An 18,914-nucleotide genomic window follows, 5' to 3' on the forward strand; every position below is an offset into this window, starting at 1 on the left:
TTCATTTATCTATTTTTCTTTTTTTTTAATAAAATTTGAAGGATTTGGAATGAAAGGAAAATAATGAAATCGCAACAAAATTGATTAAATAGTGGGATGTTATATATATATTTACACGTTGGATTTTATATTGGGTATTAATATTCCAATTATAGGCGAAAGGATCAATTTCAGGGACTGAAACAAACACAAAAGTCAATATACAAAAATGTCAATTGTTTATTATTAAAGTTATAAGTAATTGAAATTAGATAAAGTGAGAAAGAGAGCGAGATCTCTCTGACTTCGTTACACTACTTGTTGTTGTACTTTGTTCTCGCCTTGCTTCATTTAACTTTATTTGTTTATTACTTAATAAATAAGTTTTAACTAACGTTTCTGTTTACCCATTTTCGTTTTCATTCTGGCCTTTAGAATTAATCCTTCAAAAAATATTTTACGAATATATTAATATTTTATAGAGTACATAAAAAAAAATTAATTGATACATAAATAATCTTTTAAATATTTAATAAGTTGGCCAAGGACAATTTGTCATTTTAATACAAATGTGTAAGAATCAAAAAAATATTTTCCTTTTTCGTCATAAATTATACTTGTGAACAACAATCCTTTTAAGTTCTTCTTCAATAAAAGTCTTCAATAAAAATAAAAATCTTTGAAAAAAATTAATAAAAATCTTTAAAAAAGATCGTTATTTAACACATCAATAATACTATTTTCCATTTCATTGGAAAATATTACGCTTCAACCCTTGGAAAACGATCGAAAATGTGATATTCTTCTCTGTGATCCGTTTCGAATTGGTCAATTTTTTTCCATCTTCCTTTCTCATTCTCTATTTTTTTCTTCGACGAAAAACAGGTCGATCATTGTATTAGGCACAATGAGAAGATCTATTATCGTTGGCAAAGGATCTCGTAATATTACAAGCTTACAAACTTGTGCAACGAAACAAATTTACGAGGAATAGTAAATTCACTGCTCTCCTTAATTTCGAAACGGTAAGGAAATTCCGTTTATTCGCGTGCATCGTCAATTTCTTTGGATATTATAACCCATTACTTAGACATTGTCCTAATTACAGCATGCTATAAGACTCTATTAATTCATCTTTATATCAATAATCTATTCTTTCTTATTGTTCCAAATATTTTTTTCTCTTCTCTCTCAACAAAAATGTTATTTCTATAATTATATTATATTATATTTAATGCGTTGTAATATCTATGTTAATCGAAATCTTTGATTGATTTCCAATGAAATCAAACGAAATCACATCGAAACAAATTTTTACGGAGAGAAAGAGGAAAAATTTCATTTATTATAACTTTAAAAGATTAAAAAAAAAAATCATTAGATTAATATCTCGATTTTTTTTTTTTTTTTTTGTATTAAAATACAACAGGTTCGAATATAGAGAATCCAATCATTGGGAATCACTGTACTAGTAAAGTAGAGATATTAATAAATAACTTTGAATTGTTTCTAGAATTTTTGAGAGCGTAAAAAAAAAAGTATTGTCGACGAAATGTATTCGAATGATACATTTATGGCGTGCACAACTCAAATAAATTTTATTTATCCGCATTAAAATAATAAAAAAATTATTCAGATCGTTAAAGCGAAATATATTATATCCCGTACAATAATAATTATAATATTTTAATATAAGAGAAAATGGTTTTAAAAAAAAATACAATAATAAAATAAAGGGTTGTTTGAAATTGATTGATAAGAAGAAAATGCTGTTCAATCGATACGAACAGAATTTTAATCTTGGAGCATAGTAAGTCTAATGTATAATTATGGATTCATTTTGCTGATATATATTCCAATTGATTTATCCCAGCAATTTTCTGTGCACAGATATGAATCGCGTAAATTCATTATTATTCGCGTTATTTGCTCTTTGAACGAGAAATACGGATTCGATTTTATTTATTTCAGCATAGCACGCTGAGTAAAAGTCTTCGAATATATAGAAGATCGTTTCCGTAACAGAACTCAAGAAAAAAAACTTACGTTGAAAATTTTAGAAAATTATAAAGCGACATTTTCTCGTGAAAAATGTTCAAAGTAAATCGATATCGAATATTCGTTAAGTGTACTTGAGAATAAATTATACACGAATTATTAGGAAATGAAATATTAAAGAAATATTAAATATTTAATATTTTTTTCAAAAAGATGAAACGTTATAATTTAATAAATATAAATATCAAAATATCTTTGAATATATATATATAGGTCGTAATGATAAAGTAACTTGAAACATGTACCAATAAATTTTCAAAACTGGATCGTTCTTTGCTTGTAACTATGTTCTGTGAATGTTTATGTATTTATGAGTACTACTTTAAAAACGAGAAAAAAGAACAGGATGTGCATTATATGGAATCGATTGCAATTTTTTCATTCTCTAGATTAGAAATTAATACAATAATTATATAAACAGATTACTTGATTTTATGATCAATGTTGTACGTGTGCAATATAATAACTATTAATTAATAATTAATTATAAAACTACTTTTTCATTTAGTTTTGTTTTTTACGAGAATATCAATAAAAATGTCTTTCCATTATTGATAATAAAAAAAAATAATAATAATAAAATTAAGTATAACAGCAAATAATAATTATAATAGAAATGACGAAATAATTCAAATGTAAAATAATTTTACATTAAATGGAAAATTATTCTTTCATTCGAACAAATGAACATACTAAATAATCTGAAAAGTGAATACAGTCTTATTATATTATAAGAATAATTATATTATAAGAACAATTAATTCTATAATAAATATATTTATTATATAATATAGTAAGTTATTTTTACATAGTATTACGAAAAAAAAAAAGATTACATTATGAGAAACGAAATCATTTTAACATTTTACATCAGTAAAGGACAATTTACTTTTTACTTCGTATCAAGTAGTTAAATTACAAAAAAAAAAAAAAAAAAAAAAAAAAAATGTATCAAAAACGATGAAGAAAATAATTTTCGCAAGAACTAATCTCCCATCTTAATTTTCCGAGATTGGAATAATTATACCGACAGATCTCTCTTGAAACACGAGATTACTTCGTAAAAGATGAGTAATTAATGTAAAATTATAATTAGAATTTACTGTCAAGATAATTCGAACTTTTCGATTCTATCATGTCAACAAGGATTAATTTCGATACTTTTGAAACAAAATGTTAGACGGTAGATAATGGCCACAACGAAATAAGCGGTTTAGTAGGAGGGTACTAGTAGTCAGAGTGAAAAATACCGCGGGGAATCCCGTGATTTGTCCGATGGAAAATTATATTGCATCGAGCAAATTATGACTAATGCCAAGAGAATAATTAATCTCATTTTTCTACGGAATCACGATACCATGATGTTTTACGATGGAAAAAAATAAAGTAATGATTATCTTAAGTATTTAAGTGAAAAATTTACTGTAAAAATAAATGACCTCTCAATTTTTAAAATAAAAGAAAGACACGTGAATAAAGTTATTAAAAAAAAATTATCGAATATAAAAATTCTAGTGAAAATATGAAATTTAATGTTTAAATTTAAAAAATTATTTTGCAATAAAAATGATATATTCTCGTTCTTTTAAACAAGAATTCCAAAAACAGACTGATTTTAAAGGTATGAAGGTATGAAAATGAAAATGAAAGCTTCATGTAGAAATTTTTCATATAAATTCAAATTCGTTCAACCTGCGACCAATTAATATCGTAAATTTGTTGAAAATTCAAATATTTTATCCAAATGAACGGAAAATAATTAAAAATGAAGAGGAGAAAAGAACATATTCGTGTATGAAAATCTTTGGATTTTTTCCTCCTTTTTTTTTTTTTATTCCCATGTAATATAATTCCCTCGTGCGTAACGCGAGAATTTTATGCATGGCTACTTCAAAAATTCGTGAAAAAGAGATTAATCTATTCAAATGAAATTTGTGGATATTCGTATAAAATGATAATATACAGGATCATCGACATATACAAATATTCTATGTTCCATTCGAACACAAGCTTGAAGAAGTTTCACTATCGATTATCTTATTCTCTCTATTTCTCCAAATATTATTCATATTTTCCGGCCTTGTTTAATATTTTTGCAGACTATTTTATGGAAAATATCTTGTTCTTCTTACATCCAAAACTATAAACATATCAATTTTTCTGTATTTCCTGAATTCTTTAGTTTTTTTTTTTTTTTAAAAGGAAACGAATTATACCTTTTTGTTCTCAATTTTATTAGTGGCATTATAATTAATAATTATTTAATTAAAATTCATTCAAATTATACATATTTATATTTAATTACGAATTACCATAATTTATCAAATCATATTTATGATATTAATATTTATAAGGAAACATTACGCATCAATTCTCGCTTGAATAAATTTCCTACTCTAGAAATGTTGAAATAAATGTTATTTGTAACAATATAATTTTAATATAATTTTTATGCTTTTTATTTTTTATTTTAAATGTAGCAACATTTTATAATTATGAGATTATTCTAATCAAATTATTATAGTTTATCTGTTATAATTTTTTCTCTGAAAAAAATAATAAATATAATTATATTTAAACAATTATAAATTATGAAAGTAATATAGTAATATCTTACTATATATTATATTTTATTCGCGTTTTAACTTTCAAAATACGTCAAGAAATGAATCAAGGTAAGATATAAAAATAAACTTAATTTATAATATGCAACAAGTATTCTTTTATTACTATCAGTTTTATAAAATGATATTTAGGTAAAAAATTTCTTAAATAATCTAACAATTAATATGTGATATTTAAATAATTTTCATACCTACAATAAATTTTCATATGTTCAAACTGAAGATATATTTTCATTCGACTTATTCAGAATATGTTTTACGCTGTATTGATAAATAGCAGTATTAATTTTCTTTAGTCTATCAATTTCTTCCTTCATCTCAACAAGTTTCTGCGAATTTGAATCCTCTAATCTTGTCAGATCGACATTTTTTTCCGTATATAATTCGAAATTTAAAATATCCGCCAAATTTTGATTGTTTGATATTACATCGATAGAACTTTCTTTTCCAGTATCATCAGATATTCTCTGTAGATTACACAATTGCAAGCATGGTTTAAGATTAGTGACCCGGAAATTCTCATAATATTTAGCAAAGAATGCTGCAGTGATTGGTCCCTTGTGATTGATTGTTCGAAGAATCTGATGACTGGCTATATCCCAAACATGAACCTCACCGCTTATCGAGCCTGACAGCAGATATCGACAGTCGATCGATATCGACAACGATACTACGGTCGATTTGTGTCCCTGGAAAACTATCACGCCCTCCGAATTTCCGTCTTTCCGTATCTGCACATGATGTTCTATTCCACGTGGTGGCTCGTGTAAATTGAATCGATATATGTCACCGTCGGTACAACCCACAAATAAATCACTTTCACGGATGTTCATGGAAATGGAAGTGAGCGGTACGTCGAACACAAAGGTGAGCAATAGCGATCCACTACCAGGATCGTAAATGTTGCATGTTCGATCAAGAGATACGGAACACAGTCTTCCTCGTGATCCGGCATGGCCGAATTGTAGATCTTTTATTGGTAACGAATGATGAGAGAAAGCATGCAATGGCGTAGGTTGTTCGTCATTCAACACGCGATATAACGACCAAACAAATACTAAACCATCTTCAGCGCCACTGGCAAAAATTGAACCGTCTTTAGTAAACGATAAACAACTCACTGTTTGATAATGTTGTGATAAATTTTTTAACAATCGTCCATTACAAGATTGCCAAATAAATAATTTTTCAGAAATTGCTGCAACAATGTAGGCACTATTCGGTGTAAATTTCAGAGCAGTAACTTTACCCGGTGTTGTTAATCTGAGGTTAGAGACAGGAGAGTGATCGTTGAGTGGCCAAACATATATACGCGGTTTTGTTAAATCAGCACCTACTATATAACTATCATTTAAAAGTTGAAGAGTTCGATGACTAAGAGTACCAGCATTTTTGTAAGTCGATAAAATAGAACCTGTCCGATGATCCCACACGGCAGCATTCCAATGTTCATTATTAGTGTCACTAGTCACTATAATTTCCCTTGTATCAGCAATTCGTGACATTTTTGTAATATTATTATATTTAAAAATTATTAGAATTATTTTAATTTTAACATGATTTTTTAAATATAAACGTATCTTCTTTTTCTTGCTTTTTAATTGAATTTTAAATTTTCCGTAAAACACGTGTATTACACTAGGTTAGATTTACAGAGTATATGAAGTATAATACGCCATAGAGTATAACATTTCTAGAGCAGCATCATCGATATATTTCTTACACTAGAAAAACGATTAATTAATATTAATAATTCTATGAAATATATGAATTAAATAATAATAAAATATATTGATTAAACAATATGGACTAAATAAATAATTAAAAAAAAAAATTTTTTATTATATTTTTTATGAAGAATCTGTGTGTATGTGTATATATACGTATGTATGTAATATATGATAATGTATAACAATTAAAAAATTAACTTTCAATTGATCATAATTTATCCTTATTAATTTATATTATTTATATGAAGTGATTTAAATATTTTAACAAGAGAAAGATATAATGTAAAAATTATTCAATAACAAAGTTTATAACTGAAGATATATACATATATATATATATATATATACACATTTACTATATACATATATATATTTCATGACAATATTACAATTTTAAGTCTTACATATTTTTTATATATATATTTTAAGGATATTTAGAATATTTAAAAAAAGACTTATTATTTTTTATACAGTTTATTCATATTACAAATATAAATTACTTTAATGGAATAAATCTTGAAGAATGAGTAGCACCAATACCTGGTCTACCATGCTTTACAGGTTTATAAGTAACAGAAAATTCTCCCAAATAATGACCGATCATTTCGGGTTTAATTTCAACTTGATTAAATGTTTTACCATTATAAACACCAACAATTGAACCTACCATTTCTGGTACAATAATCATATTACGTAAATGAGTTTTAACAATTTCTGGTTTTTCATTCGGTGGTGTTTCCTTTTTCGCTTTACGTAACTTTTTTACCAAAGCCATGGATTTTCTTTTTAAACCATGAGAAAATCGTCTTCGAGCACGGGCATGCATTAAAACCATAAGCTGTTCACTGGAGTAAATATGTAAATAATAATTAAAAAATAAAAATATATATATTTTATGAAATACAAAATCTTACTTTGGCATATCAAGGAGTTGATCGAGATCAACTCCCCGAAAGGTAAACTTTCGGAAAGTCCTCTTTTTCTTTTGAGTTTCTTCTGCCTGAAAATTATGAATATATAAGAGGTTATGTTACGAAAATATTTATTTTAAAATATAAAATATTTTACATATTAATATTATATCTTTCAAACAAAAAAATACATATATCTTATTCTAAGATATTTATTTCTATTTTTTTATGCTAGATGAAAAAGATTTTATTAGATATATTTATCACATCATACCTCGGCCATGTTTTCAGTTCTTGAGAGAAACGACAACAAGAAACAGCGCCCTTCGTTCTATACTGTGATCGATTTTGACACTAACTAAATATTACTAGATAAAAATTTAACGTAAATTTATAATGTATATTTATTGACTTCTATTGTTTAAATATCCCATTTAAATTATATTATGAAATTAGCTTTATACATATTAATTTAAAAATATTTTAATGTCACTTTATATTTTATATTTTTTTTAAGTAAAAATATACTATACATCTCTAGCCTTTAGTAACATATAGTAACATATAGTATTTTATTATAAATGCAATATTATTTTATTTGTATATAATGAACTAGATTTCTTTTGTTTTTATAATGTAGATGGATAATAATTTTTAATAATTTTCATTATCATGCCATATTTATTTCACTTGTTATTTTTAATCCGTATTATGGAATCAATATTAATTTTCTTCTAAATTATTGTAAATTTATAATTAAAAGATTGATAACTCGTTTGAAAAATGTTACATATTGGAATATATATGAGATATCAATGTTAATTTATTTTATAGAATAATAATTTTATAAAAAAATCTATAAATTTGAAATTTGAAATAAAATGTTTTTGTTTTTTAAATTTTTCAATAAATATATTAGATTTATAGTTTTTTAACTTTATATACTTTGTCTAATTTTTGTTTCATGTTTTTTTTATTGGAAATTATTCATATATATTCAAAAAATAAATAAATAGAAATATATATATCACATTTATGTTATTTATTTACTTTTTTAATAAATAAAATTTTGTATATTGAATGAAAAATAAAATACAAAACAAATGTAGAAACTTTCAGTTAATTATATCTTTATAATAATATTATAAAATTAAAATTAAAATATATGCATTTTAATATGTCATATGTAATTAATTACTTTACAAATATTTTATTATTTTATTTCCACTATTATAAATAATAGATTAAGAAAATATTTACTTATAAGCAGTAGATAGAAATTGTGAAATATTTCCAAATTCATTTCAAAAGTAGCATGTGCTGCAAAATTATATATATTTAAAACTTTTTTCATTTTTTTTATTTTTCCATGCACTATTTATTACACATGCAATCAATTCCATTTTCTGTTTTTCAGTTTCTTGTTCAAAAATTTGGATCTTTTTTAACTTATATAAATTTAATGATTTTATTAATAAAAAAATTGCTTATATAATATAATTTAATAATAATTGATATTTATATATTTTCTATTTTTAATTAAATTAATAAAAAACTTATATTTTTTTAAATCAATTTTCTCTTCATATATTATCATTTTTAAACTAATTAGTTAAATTTCTACGATTCTTTAAATTATTTGCATCATTTAACGTAGAAATTATTTCCTTTTACAATATGTATAATCATACATATATTATATGTTTGATCAATTACTTTTTTCAATTATTATTGAATCAGATTTTAATATTTTCAAAAATCTAATTTTATAAACGAAATTGATTACATAATTTCATATTGGTATTTCATCTGGAATTGCTTCCATTATTCTATTAAGCAATAGATTGTTGCTTCAATTCGTTATATGTTGTTATTGTAATGTTAATTCTCTCTTTTTATTATAATTTAAAAAACAAGAATAGAAAATTATGATAAAATTTTGTGTATTTATTATGAATAAATGATTTTATAATGAAAAACATTTAAAAAAAATGTTTTAAAATTAAATGTAACAATTTTTAATTAAAATTATTATTTTAGTTAAAATTAATATTATTAAAATGTATAATTATTATTTGTTATTATTTATCAATTTATTTTACATCAAATGCTTCAAAACTTTAAATTTTAATAATTTTATAATTATTTTAAAAATTTTATTCAAATTCACAAAATTTATATTTAATTTATGAAATGATTTGAATATTTTAATAAATAATTCATAATGTAAAAATTTCATCAAAAACAAAATTTTTTAAAATTTCGAAATTTAATTTTAAATTTCTTACTTAAACAGAATTTAATTTTAATCTTCCATATACGAGATAATATTACAATTTTATGACAATAATCTTCTATATACTAAAAGTGTATTTAAAGAGTACTTGAAATATTTAGAAAAAAAGATTTATTAATTTTTATATATTTTATTTACATTACAAATATAAGTTATTATAGTAAAATAAATTTTGAATTAATATTTGATTTATTCTTCTTTACAAGTTTGTAAGTAACAGAAAACTTTTCGAATCACCACTTTGATTTAATTTAATTAAATGTTTTATCATTGAAAACGGCAATAATTGATCCATTTTTAATATTATAATCATATTACACAAATAAGTTTTAACAATTTTCGGTAGTGTTTCTTTTTTTGCTTTACGCAACTTCTTTACTACAGCAAAACTACGTAAAGCAAAAAAAGAAACATCAACGAATAGATTTTGTTTTTAAATTATGAGAGAATTGCCTATGGATTTACAACATAAACTATATGCTGAAACAAATATGTAAATTTAAATGATAAATTATATGTTATTCAAAGATTTATTGTTTTTTTAAATAAATTTTTTAAAACATAAAATTTTTATTTTCGAAATTAATTCTTTAAAAACTTTCTTTTTTTTCTTTTAGCATAAGAGGTTATGTTATAACCGGAAAATATTTATTTTTACACATTAATATTATATCTTTCAAACGAAGATATCTATATTATTTTAAGATATTTATTTTTTTATCTTTTTATATTAGATCGAAAATATATCGGATAGATTTATTATTTCTATTAGGCATAGTCATATTTTCAATTTTTCAGAAAAAAAACAAATAGACACTTTTCGTTCTATGCAATGATTGATTCCAGCATTAACTAAATATTACTAGATGAAAATCTAATAAATAAAAAATTTAAATGTTGACTTTTATTGTTTAAAAGAATATCATTTGAATTATATTATAAAATTATATTAAGTTGAATTTCAGTTTTAATAATATACATAACTTTGAAAGTTTTTTCCCAAACTGATAAAATTTGATGAATAGATTTCAAAAATCACAATTTTAATATTAAGAATATAAATAATATCGAAGTTATGCATGTTTAAAAATGCTTTATTTTACGGGTTACATTAATTTATAATAATAAATATATATAGTTATTAAGTTTATAAATATAATATATATTTATATGAAATGATTATTATGAAATTATTGAAATTATTATTTAATAGTATTTATATGAAATATTATTAGAATTTATAAGGAATATATTTTTATATTATTATTTATACCATACTACATTTATACTATATAATATTGAATATAAATCATCACGTAATTTTATACGTTTCGATTATTTTATATATATTTCATTACAATGAGTAAAAAAAATATTAATAATGAATTTGAATTATTTTGTTCTCTTGTTATTATATAAATACTTCTTATTTCATAATATTATTGTATTACTTAATGTTACATCATGGAGAAAATAACTATGTTGTTAATCTATGATCCATGTTTCAAAACACAAATGTGTAAATCAACCACAAGTTTCTTGACTGACCTTGATAGTGATTATATATCATAATTGTAATTTTCAAGAATTAAACTGAAACGTGACGGATTGTCTATATTGCCTTTTTTATAGAATAATTTAGTTTTGTTATATTGGCCTTTTAGATGTTTGATATTTGATAACATAACCAATAAGAGGCTACTAGAGTGTGAAACAATATTTGTTTCATTTTTCTCATGGGCTTTATCGATGATGAATTACAAGAAATATCAAAACTTTGTCAAAATGTTGTTGATGGTAGTCGCCTCGTTTCTTGTGTACGCACGATGGTGCGAGTGGAAATAACGTATGTTTAATTTTTTTAAATTATGTCTATAATATAATTTATAGATAATGTTATAAATTTTTTAACTTATTTGTAATATTTATTAAAACCATAGAAAAACAAAGTTCAAAACAATTGTCGCGTGCATCCAATTTTCTAAAGACTATCCCTATACTCCATTATTAATTGAATTGAAAAGCAAAACTCTATCTGTGAAATTGCTTGATGGTTTAACAGAAGTCTGTGAAAAGGAATGCAAAAAATTATTAGGAAAAGCTCAGGTAAATAATTGAATTTATTAATTGAAACAATGTGAATCTATATGAATTTACTTTCAGGTGTTGCCAATATTAAAATTCATTCGTAACTTTATTGATGAAAATCCTTTAATTTGTTGCTATGATGAAATCTCAGCCATAAAAAATATTTTAGAAAATAGTGATGAATTAAAATTGAAACAAAAACATTCTTGTATTGGTTTGAAGGTTCAGCAAGGATTATATTATTTCAAGGCTAAAATTGAAGTACCAGATAATTATCCAATTGCTTGTGTAAAGTGTGTGTCATTGATAATGATTTAAAATATTAATTTTAATAATAATTAAATAATTTAAATAATAATTAAATAAAAATAAAATTTCTTTGAATAATTTTTTCCATATTTTAGATTGGAAGATGCAGATACAAATTTTCCTCCATTGTTTACACGTCACTTCATTGGTCAAGGAAAAGAATTAGCTAGACAATGTGTAGAACCACCACTTAACAAAAAACAACAAATACCTTTTACACCTTCACCATCCTTAAAAGTTGTTACTACTTTCCTTATAAAGTATGTTTATTCATTAATATTTATAATATATTAATATCATTATTATTCTGATTGAATTTTATTATCCAGGTGTATAAAAACATTACCACAAGAACGTTGTCAATCATGCAGACAAATATGTTTGCCAGCCAATCCAGAAAATGCAGAAATAAACGAAACTGCAAATATGCATGTAGAAAGACTTTATTGTGGACATTTGTTTCATTTACAATGTCTTGTAACATTCATGAAGACTCCTCCATTCCATGGTAACTATTATTGTTATAATTAACTTTCATTTTTATTTTCATATTATAAATAATATTTTATATTTTATTATAGGGGGTAAAAAATGTCCAACTTGTGGACAACGTATTTATCACGAAAAATGGGGAGTAAGCGATAAACTTGCGGAAGAACGTTGGGCACATCAACAAGCCCGAGCAAGAGAACTAGCAGAGGTAGAAGATTTCTTCAATTGAAATCGATAATTTTATTTAAATCATATCTTAATAAGTGGTAATTCTTACATAAAATGCAATATCATAATGATTCATTATCATGGATAAGAGTTTAAAGAAAAAAAAAAAATAAGAGAAGTGTAGGAAAATATCAAATTTTGTAAAATATTATTTATAATTCTACGCGTTTTTTTAACATTCGCGATCGAATGTATGTAGGCCAGTTAAGAGAAGGTATTTTTAATACCGTGAAATCTCTATTATAATATATACCAAACGATTTATATTTATATTACACTTTATAATAACTTTTCCTTAATATGGTGCTATTACTTTAAACTATTCATTTTTTATCGAATTAATATTTAAAAATTTCGTAATAAGATTTTGACTAAAAAATTCGTTTAATGATTTTTTATAATTCTCTATGAATAATGTAAACAAAAATTTATGTGTTTAGTAATTTTTATATTGTATATTTGAATTCGTATTTCGAAATAATTATAGGATAGTAAATTCAAATTAAATATTTATATCTAATTAAGATATTAAGATTTGAGAAGACTAACTCGATCGAAAAAAAGTGTTAATTTATAGTGTGTTAAAGTATTCACACAATTTGGTTATCAAGTGCCTTTTCATATTTTATTATTATAAGAATATTGGATATTGCTTGTAGAGTATTGTGAAGTGCGTTTTATGATTTTGTTCTTAATATCGTTTGATATTGAATTGAATTAAATTGAATTAAATCAAATTATTGAATTAATTATGACTTTAAAAAATTATAATACAATTTTTTAATGATAATATCAATTTTCTATCATTAAAAATCTCCCAATATTTAGATAGAATATTCATGTGAAAAAATATTATTTAACACATTGACTGCAGCGCCACTCACGTGGTAAAATCGGTCGATAATATCGAAAGCGACAAATGTTGGCTTTTCTTGTAATGATAAATTTAAAAAAAAATTGCAAAATTGCATATAACAAAAAGAAGAAATGAATAAATATTTAATTTTTAATAACGATAATAAAATGCAAAAATTGTTATTATTTTTTATATATAATGTTTTGAAGTACTTATTTGCTTATAAATTTCGATATATGATTTCAATAATAAATAAATGTGAACTAACAAATTTTATTATATCATTAATTTTATTTCAAGCAAAAAGATACATATATTTTATGTATCTTTCAAAGTTAAAAAAAGATAAAAATTATAAATTATGTATAAATTGCAAATAATATTTAAATTATTTTTATCGTTCTGAATATAGTATTTTTTTATAATCGATAATCGAAAAATAATCGATATAGTATAACAATGTACATATCTATCGATTATGTATATGTATGTCTTCTGTATTTGTATTGTGGTTGTGACATATTGATCCTCGGTACCGACTACGGCGATCCTCTATTTATCTCGGTTTTGTGTTAGCTTTCACGGCCCAGTTTGTGCGAATATATTTTCATTTGTTCTGTAGTTTGTCTTTCTGTCGGCTGACATTTTTTTCCTACATATTTCAGAGTGATACGAATAATGATGTTTATGTGGAATCGAAGAAAAATAGAAAAATAAACTTTCACGAATGAACTGGTTATGATAACCTAATTTTAAAATCGTTTATTTGTTCCGGATTTATATCTTCATTTTCTGTTATGAAACTATTGATCGAAGTTTGTTGAATTTTAATCGAAACTTTAAATTTTTGAATTTTTTTTTAAAGTATGTTAAAAAATATTAATTTTCATATTATTTATTATTTAACATATTATTTAACATATTTATTATTTTAGCATATTATTTTAAATATAATATAATGTATAATTGTAATCTAAAATATACATTTTTTAATTTATAGGTCAATACTTTAGATAAAGATCTCAATTTTAATAGTCTGTACATTAAAATTAAAAAATAAAATTTACAAGTTAACAGAAGGATTTTAATCTTGATTCGAAAATTTTTTCGGAAATTTATTTAAAACAGTCGATAATATCAAAACTGAAAATAACGACATTATCGATTTTTTAAATAAAAACTTCTTGTTACTTAGGTTATTCGAATAGAGTACTTTATTATTAAACTTAGTATAAAAGGAAAAATAATATTAATCTAATAATAATTTTCAATCAATAAGTATGCATTAATTATATTTAATTTAATTACTTGCATGATATAATTATTTTAACATGATTGGCAAGGTTTTTTTGCGTAGATGTATGTAAGTACATACTTGGTTCTGGCAGACAGCCTGTCAGACTAATTCCCAGTTATCGATTCCACGTATACGTGGAAACGCATCGTTGTGTTGCATTCGTAGGGTGGGTGAACTGTGTCTTTCTTACATGCCACTTCACTCAAAATATATTTAGAAATAATTATTACAATAATAATTTTATATTTTGTTAACTTATTTTATGAAAAATTATTCAATATAAATATTTATATTTGTTCGATCCGAATGCGTTTATTCAAATAATAAAATAAATAATAATATTTCAAATTATATGAATCTCGAAATTTTCTTAACAACTTAATTTTAACGAATAATATTAATTTAAATTCAAATTTCATTTTTTCTTATGTTAAATCGTGTCTAAACTTAACCAAAATAAAATATAAATATTTTACAAATTTATTATATAAATTATATAATTTTATTATTGTCAATATATAATATATGTAACATATGTAATAAGTATATACTGCTATAATGTTTACTATATGAAATTTGACCCGTTTTTGAAATTCTCCTAGGTGGAACAATTTTAAGCAACAGTACAACTGTCCTCGGCGCGTTTCTCAAGCGGCTATCGAAGAATTCGCGATTTCGATGTCGCGGCCAAATTTCGGAGATCGTCCTTGTATGCCAACGATCTATCCCCCGGCTATGCACGTACCAGGGTCGTATTATACACACGATACACCTATAATTGCACGTAGGGCGCTTCGTCGTAACGCTTCGTGGATCGATAGCTAGGAAATGGCCGGAAGCCAAGTCCGACGACGTCGTTTCGAGTTTTGCCGTTGTCACCGTATGGGACCTAACCCCTTTCTTGAATGTCCCACTTGTATCGGCCATCCCCCCAGCGCGGAACCCCTTCTTACTGCCCTCTTGTGTCTTCTTTGCGCGAGAAGAACTCGTATTTTCTTGTCATTCTTCCACGTGGTCTCTTCGAAGATACATGGAAGGGTCAGTGCATTAGATTCACAAATTTATTTCGTTCGTTGTCTTCCTTGATTGTTTCAACTTCGTTTTTAAACAACAATAGAATAGTTTTTGATATTATCAAAAGTTTGATTCTATGGAAGTTTCAGCTTTTAAAAAATTGTTTATAATTTATAATTTTTAAATATTTTGAAAATGATTTAAACTAATTTTAATTAGTTAATTATTTTGATATAAATATAATTTAATTTTAAAACATGTTTGAAAAAAATATTACTAAAACTTTTACCAATTATAACAATCGAATGTGAGCTTAAGAGGAGCAGTTATTTCACCTGCTCCCCCAAGAATTCGTTGTTTGTCTTCCTTTATGCCTTCAATCATCGAGGTTTGAATCCGGGCTGTGCAATAGGCGCAACGTGGGGTGCCGTTTATCCCAGTTTCTTTAAATTCTCAAGGGCAGCACCGGGGAAAACACCCCCCGGTGAAATTGTGATATCGAAATATGATGCTATATTTAACCAGAAGGGTATACTGCAGAATAATATACGCATTGTTTCTTTTTTCCTTTGCCTCGTTTGTTCCGTCTATTTATCTAATTACCAGGAAATTTTACTCCTCTTTTTTTTTTTTTTTTTCTTTTTTTCAACCGATACAATAAACATATTGCAGAAATAGAATTTAATTATTAGATTTACTTTCAAAATTAAAAATATCGTTTATAGAAAATCAATTATTTGAGTAAATATATTATGTGCTTTACAATACTTTACTTAACTTTAATGAAATAACTTTATAGTGAAAGTCTTTTAATTTACAATTAGACAATATAAGTGCATTCATCCATTATCCAAAAATACATTAATTATCAAATCATCAATCAATTTTGTACATATTATACATATTATATATATATAATTATCAGATTAATTATTAAGAATTTTTCATAGATGCCACCCCAAAGCCAATTCTCAAGCAAAATTAACCATCATCTGTCGAAACCAATTTTACATATAAATCTTCCTTGACATTATTCCTTGGCAACACCATTGCCAAAGCTGAATGGGCACCACGACGTTCGACAGTCCATGGGCAGTGTTGAAAACAACATCAAAGGCGCCGTAAGATCTCTCCCCCTCTCTCTCTCTCTCTCTCTCTCTCTCTCTCTCTCTCTCCTTCATTCGTACGCAGAACGAGTAACATTCTAAAAAGTTCCCCCGCTCGCAGTAGGGAGGATTCCTTATCCGAGGGATCTGAAAGGCGACGGCTGGCCGCACGATGAAGAAAAAAGAAAGGTGGATCGTGGCGCGTGCCACACGAGGGGTGACCACACCGAGGCTCCTTTTTATTTTGCGGAAGATCGTCCACGTATATACCTTTCACCGTGGACAATGGGGTCGTGCCTGAAGGACGTATCAGCTCTCAGCCAAGGGTAACGGGCATCGTAAATGATCCATGGAAAGCAGCTGCATATGTTTTCCCATTTTCACAAACTTTCTTGCTTAAACACGTGATTCTAAATAATTTTGAATTTCGAGGAATCTTGTTATATAATCTTGCATCATACTTCTTAAAAATGGATTGCTTTATGGTAAATCAAAAACTATCCTTGTGTCTGGCTTTCTGTATAAAATCTTTCATCATTTATTTTATTTTCAGGCCGTTAAAGGAAGCAATAAATATTCGTTAGAAATGGACAAAGATAATGTGTCATAAAATATATCGAATATATAATTGGCATGATTGGATATGTTTGGATAAATTTTTCAAATCGATTATAATAGAGAACTATGCACTCGTAAATAAAGCAAGGAAAAGGAGTAATAAATCAATTTCTGATTTCTCCCGATCGTAAGTATATTTTATGAAATTTTCTGGATAAGAGAATATCTGTTTTTAATTTATTATCATCACGAAATTAATCCTTTTAAATATTAAAATCGATTTAAATTCTTTAATTTATGAAAATTAATAGCAACTCTACTAATGAATATATAAAATAACTAATACTAAGAAAATATCATCAATATGACTAATTTTCTAGATTTAAAGTCCAGTATTTCGAAAATAAATTTCCTGTGAATGTTTCATTGAAATTTCAATTCTCTTTTCGATTTTCTCTCAGGATAAAAGGACACGACACGATTGAACCATACAATGTACTACTAAAAATAAACAATAAACAGTTAAAGTACATACAAAATACTAATATAAATCATCGACACAAATCAGCAAGAGTTGTTAATTAAACGTTAATTAAATCTACAGTTTAATGGTAACAAGTCAAGCACTCGAATGTTGCTTGACACCATAGAGACATTGGCAGAAAGGTTTCGGGGAGCCGCAACAACAAGTTGCAACCACCTGGCGAGGGCAATGCCGGCCACCCAGTGGCCTCCAGGTGCTCCCAAAACCCCCTGCCTCGTCCCGCATGCCTGCTGCCGACGTGGACGTCGTCGTTCATGGAAAAAGGAGCGCAACTCCAACATGAGACGCCATGCAACATCTCCCCGTGCCTCCCTGTCCAATGGGGGGCAACAGTATCGTTCTGGAACACGCGCGAATCAACGTTCCAAAATCGATACGTACATCTGCCGCAACGTAGAGTCTATTGACTCCTCTGGCTGGCTGCTAGGAGCATCTCCAAGGCGACTCAGGATGGAACGCGCGGCGTGTCCCGCTTTCCACGGAAATCTCGTGGGAGAGCAGACGGTTCTCGCGGCGACTGGCGACTCCATGGTTTATTGATACCATTGTGGAGTGATCTGGAAGCGTTTCTGAATTTTTTTTCACCATCCTAATTTAGGACAAATAGGTTCTGGAAGGGGAATCGTGCGCCCGGACGCCTTTCGGGCTAGTTCGTCTTCAGGTTTGGATTATGCAATGCACTGTTTCGGATTGCATCAGATGGAGATGTTATCTCTTATGTCTATTGTATATAGAAGATTTGTATTAATCTTGTAATTCGTGATGATGGATGAAATAGGTTATTTTTTTTTTTTTTTTTTCAGAGTCTTTAATCTAGGAGATGA

At 25.8% G+C, this 18,914-nt stretch overlaps 3 protein-coding genes across 3 annotated transcripts; 1 reads left to right on the forward strand and 2 right to left on the reverse strand.

Moving 5' to 3' along the window:
* Positions 1–4,567: 4,567 nt before the first annotated feature.
* Positions 4,568–6,304, reverse strand: LOC122719598 (WD repeat-containing protein 18). Its single transcript, XM_043945548.1, has 2 exons — positions 4,857–6,304; positions 4,568–4,583 (listed from the first exon to the last, which is right to left on the reverse strand). Exon 1 carries the CDS (start codon positions 6,164–6,166, stop codon positions 4,874–4,876), a length of 1,293 nt encoding a protein of 430 aa, XP_043801483.1. The 5' UTR covers positions 6,167–6,304; the 3' UTR covers positions 4,568–4,583; positions 4,857–4,873.
* Positions 6,305–6,849: 545 nt separating this feature from the next.
* Positions 6,850–7,642, reverse strand: LOC122719600 (40S ribosomal protein S15). The gene is made up of 3 exons (XM_043945551.1): positions 7,577–7,642; positions 7,306–7,391; positions 6,850–7,236 (listed from the first exon to the last, which is right to left on the reverse strand). The coding sequence occupies exons 1-3, from the start codon at positions 7,583–7,585 to the stop codon at positions 6,888–6,890; spliced, it is 444 nt and encodes a 147-aa protein (XP_043801486.1). The 5' UTR covers positions 7,586–7,642; the 3' UTR covers positions 6,850–6,887.
* A 3,458-nt stretch (positions 7,643–11,100) lies between these two features.
* Positions 11,101–13,113, forward strand: LOC122719599. Its single transcript, XM_043945549.1, has 6 exons — positions 11,101–11,444; positions 11,539–11,704; positions 11,762–11,979; positions 12,091–12,255; positions 12,325–12,503; positions 12,577–13,113. Exons 1-6 carry the CDS (start codon positions 11,335–11,337, stop codon positions 12,714–12,716), a joined length of 978 nt encoding a protein of 325 aa, XP_043801484.1. The 5' UTR covers positions 11,101–11,334; the 3' UTR covers positions 12,717–13,113.
* The last annotated feature ends 5,801 nt before the right edge of the window (positions 13,114–18,914 follow it).

The sequence above is a fragment of the Apis laboriosa genome, unplaced genomic scaffold (assembly GCF_014066325.1).
Source record: "Apis laboriosa isolate Shangri-la unplaced genomic scaffold, ASM1406632v1 scaffold85_cov150, whole genome shotgun sequence".
NCBI lineage: Eukaryota > Metazoa > Arthropoda > Insecta > Hymenoptera > Apidae > Apis > Apis laboriosa.

Bases quoted from the DNA above. Each gene is read 5' to 3' on its own strand.
- LOC122719599 (XM_043945549.1), top strand. From the start codon at position 11,335: ATGGGCTTTATCGATGATGAATTACAAGAAATATCAAAACTTTGTCAA. The intron at 11,980-12,090 runs GTGTGTGTCATT...TCCATATTTTAG, and splicing joins TATCCAATTGCTTGTGTAAA to ATTGGAAGATGCAGATACAA. The intron at 12,504-12,576 runs GTAACTATTATT...ATTTTATTATAG, and splicing joins GAAGACTCCTCCATTCCATG to GGGGTAAAAAATGTCCAACT.
- LOC122719598 (XM_043945548.1), bottom strand. From the start codon at position 6,166: ATGTCACGAATTGCTGATACAAGGGAAATTATAGTGACTAGTGACACT.
- LOC122719600 (XM_043945551.1), bottom strand. The intron at 7,237-7,305 runs GTAAGATTTTGT...TATTTACTCCAG, and splicing joins CAACTCCTTGATATGCCAAA to TGAACAGCTTATGGTTTTAA.